This window comes from Vidua macroura, chromosome 10, assembly GCF_024509145.1.
Source record: "Vidua macroura isolate BioBank_ID:100142 chromosome 10, ASM2450914v1, whole genome shotgun sequence".
Lineage (NCBI taxonomy): Eukaryota > Metazoa > Chordata > Aves > Passeriformes > Viduidae > Vidua > Vidua macroura.
Window position 1 is genome coordinate 20,303,384 of NC_071580.1, and position 9,814 is coordinate 20,313,197.

The following is a 9,814-nucleotide window of genomic DNA, read 5'->3' on the forward strand; positions in this document are numbered from 1 at the left end:
ATACCTCAACTAAACTATGGCACTGAATGCCACATCCAATCTTTTTTTAAACCCATCTAGGGATGGTGGGTCCACCACCTCCCTGGGCAGACAATTCCAGTATTTTATCACTCTTTCCGTAAAACACTTTTTCCTAACATCCAGCTTTGGCGCAGCTTAAGAGTTTGTCCTCTCGTTCTGGTAGTTGCTGCTTACAAAAAGAGACCAACCCCCACCTGACTACAACTGCCTTTCAGGGGGTTGCAGAGAGTGATAAGGTCACCTCTGAGCCTCCTTTTCTCCAGGCTGAGCACCCCCAGCTCCCTCAGTCGTTCCTCACAGGGTTTGTGTTCCCAGCCCCTCACCAGCCCCATTGCCTCCTCTGGACAATTTTGACCATCTCAACGTCCTTCCAAAACTGAGGGGCCAGAACTGGACACAGCCCTCAAGGTGTGGCCTCACCAGTGCTGGGTACAGGGGAAAAAGGACCCCCCTGGTCCTGCTGGCCACACTAGTCCTGATACAGGTCAGGAGCCATTGGCCTTCTTGGCCACCAGGGCACACTGCTGGCTCAAGTTCAGTCGGCTGTCGACCCCAGGTCCCTTTCTGCCTGGGCACTGTCCAGCCACACCGTCCCCAGCCTAGAGCATTGCATGGGGTTATTGTGGGCAAAATGCAGGACTCAGCACTTGGATTTATTAAACTTCATCCCATCTGACTCTTCCTATCCATTCAACTGTTCCAGGTGTCCCTGCAGAGCCATCCTACCTTCCAGCAGATAGACACACGCTCCCAGCTTAGTGTCATCTGCAAATTTACTAATGAAAGACTCAATACCTTCATCCATGTCATCAATAAAAATATTAATCAGAACTCCACAGTACAGCCTTGCACTTTAGGAACATGCACTGTCAAAGAAAAATATGATTCAGGGCAGATCAGCTAATATGGACATATCAGACAGGACCAAATAAGAAGAGATTAATTTAAAGATGCAGGTCTTGAACTATATCATTCAGAAGGGGTAGAATTCTGTAGCTCCAGGATGTGGAAGGCAGTCCACAATGCCTGGTGTAGCAGAGCAGTGAACACAGCACCCAGGAAGTTCCCTGTGACTGTCATCCCAGGTGAACACTGAACTTCTCCCTGTTTGCAGACCCCACCGCTGCATCAGTAGCTGCCAGTCCTACTCGACCTTCAGCTCTGAGAACTTCTCTGTGTCGGATGGAGAGGAGGGGAACACAAGCGACCACTCGAACAGCCCGGATGAGCTGGCCACCAAGCTGGAGGATGAGCTGGTTGAGAAGCTGGAGGACATGTTGTCCCAGACTCCAGAGATCCCCATTGAAATCTCCACGCAGTCGGATGGGCTTTCGGACAAAGAGTGTGCTGTGCGGAGGGTCAAGACTCAGATGTCTCTGGGCAAACTTTGTGCAGATGAACACAGCTGTGAGGTGAGTTGGTTATCCCCTTGTCCTTCCACTCAGTGGAAAAAAACTGCAAAAATGTTATGGAAAGGAATCCAAGAGACAGAAAGTTGGAACACTGCCTAGAAAATGATGTGGTAGGTGTACTATGGCAAAGCAACTGCTGCAGTACCCAATCTTCCTCCTGCTTGGCAGAAGAGTGGGTGGGGGAAAGCAGCACAAACAAAGCTGAACATAATGTGCTGGTCAAGATGAGTGTGATCTTGGGAGCCCATCAGATTTGCAGTTGCATTACGTGGGATAAAAATACATAATGAACTGGAATGGATATAAACTGCCTCAGACATATCCATCAGCAGCTTTGCTGACAAAGCTGGGATGACTTTCTTCCTTTCTCTGCCTTTCAAGTGTTTGGGAGGGGTAGGAAGAGTCTGCTGCACAATCTCCTCATAACCCTGTGTTTGGGAGTGCTCTGACCAGGTATTTCTGTGCTGTCCCCTCTCTTAGGGGAGACAAGTGACCTTTGGTGGGGCAGTTGTGCACTGTGCCCTCTCCCATGTGTGCCACTCTCCTCCTCTGCAGGTGGTGACCTTTCCCTGGCTGCTGTGACAGACTGGGATGTGTGGGTGATGTGCAGTATAGGAATGGTGCTCAAGTCTCCCCCTTTCCTTTTGTCTTGCAGAACCCACCACAGTTTGGAGAATCAGACTGTGACTCTTCTGAAGGGGAGTGTTCTGATGCCACAGTCAGGACCAATAAGCCCTGCAGCTCTGCTACTTGGTAATACAGATCTCCCCCAAAGCTTCCTGGTACTGGCATTTTGATTTCCCTGAGATTCCACTTCATTCCCCTTCATCACACTTTACAGGAAGAGAAGATGCTTCTCCTTCCCACCCCAGGAGTGATTTGCAATAACCTGAATCTCTGGAAAACGTCCAAATGAAATTAATTCTCTTTGAGCATTTCAATCAAGAATGGCAGGGATGTATTTTATTGAATAATCTAGTTACTGTAACATGGATATTTATTTTTTTGACATTTTAACACTTTTTACTGTAAAGAGTGGATTGTATTTATAGACACACAGACTTGTTGCAAAAAAAAAAGTTCAGAAAGCAAGCACACTATGGAGAAACATCCTGGGAGTCCTGCCTGGACAGCTTTGTGTACAGACGTGGGGGATTCTCTTGCTGCTTGCACAGGGGACCAGGCCTCATGGCCCTGAAGATTGGAGAACAGATCAAGGAAACTAAACCACTCAGTCTTATCAAATGAGGAAAAGCAGAAAAAGACCTGACTGTAGGGTCACCTGTGAACAAAGTGTTTTCAGTATAACCAGCTGGGTCATTTTTAATCAGAAGGTGGACATGTTCCTGGAGAAAACTGGTATAGAGGTGCTAACAACCAGGGTCTTCTGAGTCGATACATCCCCAGGAATGTAATGATGGGTTTTATTTTAAGGATTTTTAGTTTCTTTTTTTAATCAGCATTTTGTTGTGAGATCCTGCAAATGTATTCTAACCTCGTCCTCTTGAGAATTGGTATCAGAGCACTTCTTACCACCGTCCTTGCTTCACTCTGGGAGTGTCAACCTCCAGCTGAGCAGGAAAACCTCTCTCAGATGTAGTGTGCCATTTCCCAGTTTACTTCCTCCTCTTACCTCCTGTCTGTTTCAGTCAGTCAAAGAAATCAATCAACTCAGTGTTGGCCAAGCAAGGACTTGCAAAGCATGGAAAGCACATTCTGCAGAGCCCGAACACTTCTGGGGAGTACGCTGGAGACGCCTGGAGTGGACTGGGAGAAGCAGCCTCTCACCTACAGCAGCATCAAGAACCAGCAGAGGGCTGTGTGTTGAGGGGGAAGACTGGGAATTGCTGGCCTGGCTAAGAGCATCAGCCCTGCCCTGTCTCCTTATTCACTGTACATTCTTGGAAGCATTAGCAGCTGCCTGTCCTTCATGGCAGGCCTTGTGCAGGGAATCCTGATATGGCCGTGGCACTGCTGTGTCTCGGGTGTGTCCTGAGGCCTCTGTTTCTCCTCCAAGCTGAAACTCTGCAGGTGCAAGTGAGGATAGTACTGGTATGTGACAGGCTGAGGCATTGGCAGATGAGAAAAATTTGTTTTCTGATAGAACTCATAGTGCCTTCCCTTCAAACACTACTCTTCTAAAACAATATTGAAAGAGAACAAAACGATAGAGCACGTTCCCCCCCTTCTTTAGTTGATGTCCCTGCAAGAGCTCTCCCTCTGCCCTTCCCAGTGTGCTGGCTGGCATGGCTGGCCAGAGGTGAATGGCAGGAATGGACCATGGACAGGTACTTCTGTTGCTTTGTTTGTTTACATTTTATGTTAAAATATTGGTTTGAACTTAACTGTGGTAATTTATGCCTCATGGCAAAGTGAAGGAAAATGTCTTACTTATACAGAGAGCAGTATTGTATGAGTTAAATTATCCCATATTTTTAAATTTTGTAGCTGGACTACAGACAGATCTTAAGTTATGATGTTATTTTATTATTTATTATCATTTCTGTAGATCAGAAGGTTGGCTTCACCGCTAGCACAATTGTAATCTCTGTGTGTGATGTTACCTTCTCCCTGCTCGCCAGAGGGGTGGGAGCAGGGCTGGGCTCAGTGGCTGTCAGGAGTTGCTGCCTCTCGTGATTTCCAGGGATGCTGTTACTCCAGGACAGAGAACAGAGAGGGGTGGATGGCTGTAGTCAGGTTCCTCGTGGGCAGAGCTGCAGTTTGCTCATGTTGGCATGATGGTTGGCAGCCACTGAACTGGTGGGAATGTGGGAAGGGTGGTCAGGGAGTGAGGGGCTTTTGAATTGATCACAAAGTGAATAACTGTGACAAGAGTTCCCTGGCTAGAGCATCCAAAACGATGTCAGGGAGGAGGGCAGTTGCCCTGGGCAACAGGTCCATGTAGTGGATCACCTGAGCAGGACCAAACAGGCTGCTGGAGAGGGAGTGATGTGCTCACCCCGCTCTGGGCAGAGGCAGAACCCTGTGAGGAGAGAAGCTCTTTCCTGGCTCCTTCCCTCTTTCTTCCCACCCTTTGTTTCTTCTCCCCAATGTTCTTTGTCTCTTGGCCAGTGGCAGGAGGAGCTGGCAGGGCCAGAGATGGCTTTGCCGTTGTGGTGTGAGAGGGGGTTTGGAGGTGCAGATGGTTACTCAGGAGGCTGGAAGCCAAGGTGTGGAATTTAGCAGTGGAGAACTGTGTGCACGTAACACCTTGTGGTGCAAAGAGAGGTGGAGAACTGCCATCAGGTGTCTCTATCAGAGGATGCCAAGCCCTGTGCCCCTGGATAGACTCTGCTGAGACCTGGCAGGCTCTGGGAGACCCATGCGCAGCACTGGTATCCTTAGGCAGTCCCACAAACAGCCCCAAAGCAGAGCTGCCTCCAGCTCAGGCCTGTCACTGTCCCCAGGGCCTCCGGCCTGTGGTGATCCAGTCCCTGACAGATTCCAGAGGGATTTGGGTACCTGTGGTCTCTTTGTAGGCTCTACTATGGGATGAAACTCCACTGGACTTGCAGAGTTTTGGTGTTTGGGATTTTGAGACCCTTCTGGGCCAGCTGTCCTGGATGCAGCTGATCCCTCCCCATCCTCGCCTGGGGACATGCTGGCCTGCTCTGCAGCCTGGGCAAGCAGAGCTGCCCCCACCAGCCTGCCACATTTAGCTCTATTCTCACACCCCTGGGTCATTGCACTGTTCCAGTCCAGTGTCGCTGCTCCTCCCGCTGCTCCTGACCCTGCATCCCTCTGGGAATGCCACTAGGGCAGCCCCTTGCCCCGCCCGTGGAGGTGCCACCCCAGCCTCCCCTGCACTCACGTCCCATGGCCTCACTGTGTGTGGGCAGAGCTGGCTCAGCACGCCCACATTCCCGGGATGGTTGCTGTCAGTTCTGGGGGGGTTTGTAGGATTTTCCTTAGTGACACCTCCCTGGGATTGCACAGACACAGTCCCCACATCGCTGTATGGGCACCTCTGCTGCGGTTCCTTGCACTTCCTCTCCTGGCAGGGTCTGGGGTTGAGAGGTGTAGGTGAGCCTGCTTACTCCTTGTAGTAACACCGCATTCCAGGGCCGGAGTAAACTGTGGGTTTCCTTTCCAGCATCCCGAGTACCCTGATCCAGTTCTCGTGGCTGCTGACAGCTCCTGAACACTAGCCTAGATTTTCTCCCAGAACTGAATGTTGCCCTCCCCACTGTCGTGTTAAGTACCCATTTCATCTTGGCCCTGTCCAGTAGTGTTCATCCCCTCCTCCCTGCTCTGTGGATTCCTGAGACAAACTTGATTTTTTTTTGTATTGACCAGTGTACAGTGATGGAAACAAGAATGACTATCAAAGCAAACAATGCATGGAATAAAAAGCCAGTGTACTTCAATGCTGCAGGCTGGTCTGGTGATCTGGGAGTGGGTTCTCATGGACTTTAGGATGATGTCATGAAGCCTTGCTCTGGGGTCTGCCATCTGCCCCTTTCCATACCTGGAAGGTTACTTTATCCTCCAAGTGGATCTCCTCATGGAGAGCAAATACCAAAACCCCAAGAGCAGAGTATCATCCTGGGGGGAGGAGGGTGCTGAGGCCCTGGCACAGGTTGCCCAGAGAAGCTGTGGTTGACCCTGGATCCCTGAAAGTGTCCCAGGTCAGGCTGGATGGGGCTTAGAGCAACCTGGGATAGTGGAAGTGTCCCTGCCCATGACAGGGGGTGAAACAGGATGGGCTTTAGGATCCCTTCCAACCCAAACCATTCTGGTATCCTATGTTCCCCACAACTGGGACAGAGCCCAACTCTATTTTGAATCCTCCTAGTTACACAGGAGCAGATGTGTGGGTTTCAAGGTGCTTTTCAAGGACAAATCTCTGCCAGTCAGGCACATCCATTCCTGTTCTTTTCCCCTTTATGCTTTATGGGGCGTAGCAGCCACTGGCAGACCAGAGAAGCTGTCTCAAGTGCTCTGACATGAATGATTCAGGCAGCTCAAATCCTGAGCATTTTTCTGCAGACTGTGCCGGTTTAATGTGGGAATCAAAGAAGAATCTTCTACAGCTGCACCCTGAAACACCATTATTTTCTCAACTTGGTGCTTGTACAGCTGCACTGGAGCACAGGAGCACATGGCTCATCATTTCAGGCCAAAAATGCTAAATCTGTCTGGAGTTGGAGGGAGCAGGGCCTGCCTACTGCCTGCAGGGTTGTGCTTGGCCAAGTGATCCACAGCTGGGTTCTGGTTTGCCTTCCTCACAGGATGCCAATGATCCTCCTTTTATTCCCCACAGCCTCAGAACACAGGAGACTGATTTAAATGAAACAGGCAAATTAACTGAATGTTCACAAAGCCCCTGTATCTCTCTCTCAGTGCAGGTACATGCACAGATAAACATTCATTAAAAATAAGAACGGACGCCTCCTCCGAGATGAGAAGGATGATTAAAAATTGCCACTGTCCTTGGTGACACAGAACATGCAGAATATAACCCCTGGGAAGAGTCCTGCAGCTTTTACCCCAAAACTGGGGCACCTAAGCCATCACAAGCTCTTTCTGCCATTTAGTGTCTGAGCTTGCTTGTTGCCATCCAGCTTCAGGTGTTTCTTGCTGTATCTCTTGATGAGGGTCCCTGGAATCAGTGCAGCCACAGCCATGGCCAGCAGCTTGAGCAGTGTGTCCCAGGAGAAGATGGCATCCAGAGAGGTGATTTGGGACAGAATGGCCCCTGTCTGCACACAGATGAAATTATATGGTGTAAGGCCTGAAGGAATCAGAGCAGAAAAAAGCTGTTAGTTTCCCCCTAGAGAAAACTAGCTAAATATGCCCAAAGCCAGACACAGAAATCACAGAATTGTTAGGGTTGGAAGGACTTCTGGAGATCATCCAGTCCAACCCCTCCTGCTAAGGCAGGGTTACCCAGAGCAGGTGACACAGGAATGTGTCCAGGGGAATTTAGAACGTTTCCAGAGAAGGAGACGCCATGCCCTCCCTGGGCAGCTGTTCCAGTGCTCTACCACCTTCCATGGAAAGTTCTTCCTCATGTTGAGGTGGAACTCACTGTTTTAATTTACAGCCACTACACAGGGGTTTGTGCTTGTAACAGAAAGAACCAGGTGTAAAGCAAAATTTGCAGCACTGGGGACACCTACAGAATGCTCAAGGGCAGCGCAGAGGAAACAGACCAAGGGTCAGAGTCCCAGCTCTGCCCTCCCTGGCTCAGTGATACCAAGAGCAGCAGTGTTACACTGTCCCCTCAGGCCACGTCCCCAGGCCTTACCAATGAGAACGGAGAGAAAGAATTGGGACATGGGGATGTTTAAAATGGGAGCCGAGAGGTTCAGAAACCAGTTTGGTGTCATGGGGAACAGCCTCAGGAACAACAAGAAGAAAAATAAGCAGCTCCTGTTCTCTTCTACCTGCCAAAAGAAACATTCCATATCATTCCTGCTCCTCAAACAGCAGTAACATTCAAATGGCCACGATACCAGAGTGAATTTTTCTTCTAAGATGCCACAGCGTAACATCAGCTCAGAACTGAGGGAAAGCAGCAATATTATGTATGTACTGGAGCCTAATGGTGAGCCAGCCCTCTTCAAAGAAGGGGTGGAAATGGGATCTCACCAGAACAAAAGATCAAGAAGTTGAGAGCAGAACTACCTCCATTGTACAATACAGCATGGGATGGATGGAGGCAGTTCTGGAGCACAGGTGCTTCCCAAACCCTCCTTTATTTCACATCTGCTTTTCCTTAGGATCCAGGATTTTCCTGACAGCCCCTCTGCCAACAGATTTGCTCCAAGAGAGTATCCTGCTCCTAGACTGTGCCCTCATCAGGCCTGGAGCATCCCCTGCACACACTTGTTTTCACTGTCACCCCAAGAGCAGCCTGGCCCAGGGCCATCGTGGCTGTCAGCAGAACTGCCAGTTCTTACCTTCCCTTGCAGCAGAGCCACCTTGTCAGGGAAGAAGTGGACTATGAGCTGCTTGCCAAAAGCTGCAGAGAGCAGGTAGCAGAGGGTGGCTCCCACAGACGTGAGCACTGAGCACAGCACCAGCCCCATCCATGGCCCAAAGAGTGCTCCAGCCAGGACATTCTGTGGGAACAACATGGAGTGAGGCCTGGGGGACACAGTGTGTCACAGAACCACAGAAATGTTAGGGTTGGAAAGAGCCTCTGGAAATTATCCGGTCCAAAGGGCCTGCCAAGGCAGGGTCACCCAGAGCAGGTGACACAGGAACAGGTGGGTTTGGGATGTCTCCAGAGAAGACTTTGCCCTCCCTTGGGCAGCTGTTCACAGTGCTTTCCCACCCTCCGTGGAAAGAAGTTCTTCCGCACATTGAGGTGAAACTTCTTGTGTTTTACTTTATAGCCATTGCTCCTTGTCCGTTGCTGGGCACCACTGAACAGAGTCTGGCACCATCCTCTGACACCCCTTGGAGATATTTACATGCATTAATGAGATCCCCTCTCAGTATTCTCCAGACTAACCATCCCTCATCAGAGAGATGCTCCAGCTACACCTCTTTGTGGCCTCCACTGGAGCCTCTCCTCCTTGTCTCTCTTTTCCTGAGGAGCCCAGATCTGGACCTGGCACTCCAGCTGTGCCTCACAGGGCTGAGCAGAGGGGCAGGATCACTCCCTGACCTGCTGGCAACGCTCTTCCCGGTGCTCTCCAGGGTCCCACTGACCTTCCTGGCCCTCAGGGCACATTATCCACCAACACTCCCCGATCCTTCCCAGCAGAGCTGCTCTCCAGCAGGTCAGCCCCGACCCGTACTGCTACTAAGGGTTACTCCTGCTCAGGTGCGGGCCCGGTCGGGTCCCTCCGGCTCCTCCTGCCCGATCCGTGAGTCCCCGGCCCCTCGCCCCGCGCCGCCCTCCCCGTACCAGGAGGCTGGAGCCGGGAATGGCGAAACTCTGCTTGTACAGGTACGCGCCGCAGAACAGGGCCAGCGCCGCGCCCCGGTGCTGTCGCTCGTAGTCCCGCAGCGCCTCGGCCAGATCCCGCAGCTCCTCCAGGTCCGCCGGGAATCGCAGCGCCCTGCGAGGGGAGAGACGCACGGGCAGCCCCGGGGGAAGGAGGGACACACGGCCAGCGCCGGCCGCCCACACCCACCTGCGCGTCTGCCCCGCGCTCAGCCGCACCGACAGCAGCCACAGCGCGGCCGTGGCGGCCGCGAAGACGAGCAGGAGCCCAGCCGGGCGCCGCCACATCCCGGGTCGGGGCCGCCGCCGCCGCCGCCGGACCGAGCCGAGCCGAGCGAACCCGGCCCCTCCCGGCCCGGCCCTGCCCTGCCGCCCTCAGCGCCCCGAGCCGGGTGCGCAGGCGCGGGGCGGGGCCGCCGTGAGGGGTGGGGCCGCGATGGCGGCCGTGGGCCCGGGCGGGCGGCGGGGCGTTAGGGGGAGT

General features: G+C 52.1%; 2 protein-coding genes across 12 annotated transcripts in view; one reads left to right on the forward strand and one right to left on the reverse strand.

The window, feature by feature from the left end:
• Positions 1–3,106, forward strand: part of MAP3K13 (mitogen-activated protein kinase kinase kinase 13) — a 69,926-nt gene extending 66,820 nt beyond the window's left edge. For 9 of the 10 annotated variants that reach the window (XM_053985947.1, XM_053985950.1, XM_053985949.1 and 6 more), the window contains 3 exons: positions 1,136–1,433; positions 2,089–2,186; positions 2,275–3,106. In XM_053985947.1, the coding sequence (XP_053841922.1) occupies positions 1,136–1,433; positions 2,089–2,186; positions 2,275–2,311 (433 nt within the window). In that variant the 3' untranslated portion in view covers positions 2,312–3,106. Of the gene's footprint in view, positions 1–1,135; positions 1,434–2,088 lie in introns of all 10 variants that reach the window. The other variant, XM_053985953.1, reaches the window with a different exon arrangement.
• A 3,296-nt stretch (positions 3,107–6,402) lies between these two features.
• TMEM41A (transmembrane protein 41A) lies at positions 6,403–9,642 on the reverse strand. Of its 2 annotated transcripts, none has more exons than XM_053985956.1 (5): positions 9,524–9,642; positions 9,295–9,448; positions 8,339–8,500; positions 7,684–7,822; positions 6,403–7,135 (listed from the first exon to the last, which is right to left on the reverse strand). In XM_053985956.1, the coding sequence occupies exons 1-5, from the start codon at positions 9,619–9,621 to the stop codon at positions 6,939–6,941; spliced, it is 750 nt and encodes a 249-aa protein (XP_053841931.1). In that variant the 5' UTR covers positions 9,622–9,642; the 3' UTR covers positions 6,403–6,938. The 2 variants fall into 2 exon arrangements, with proteins under 2 accessions (XP_053841931.1, XP_053841930.1); XM_053985955.1 differs by having other exon boundaries at positions 6,403–7,167.
• Positions 9,643–9,814: the final 172 nt, after the last annotated feature.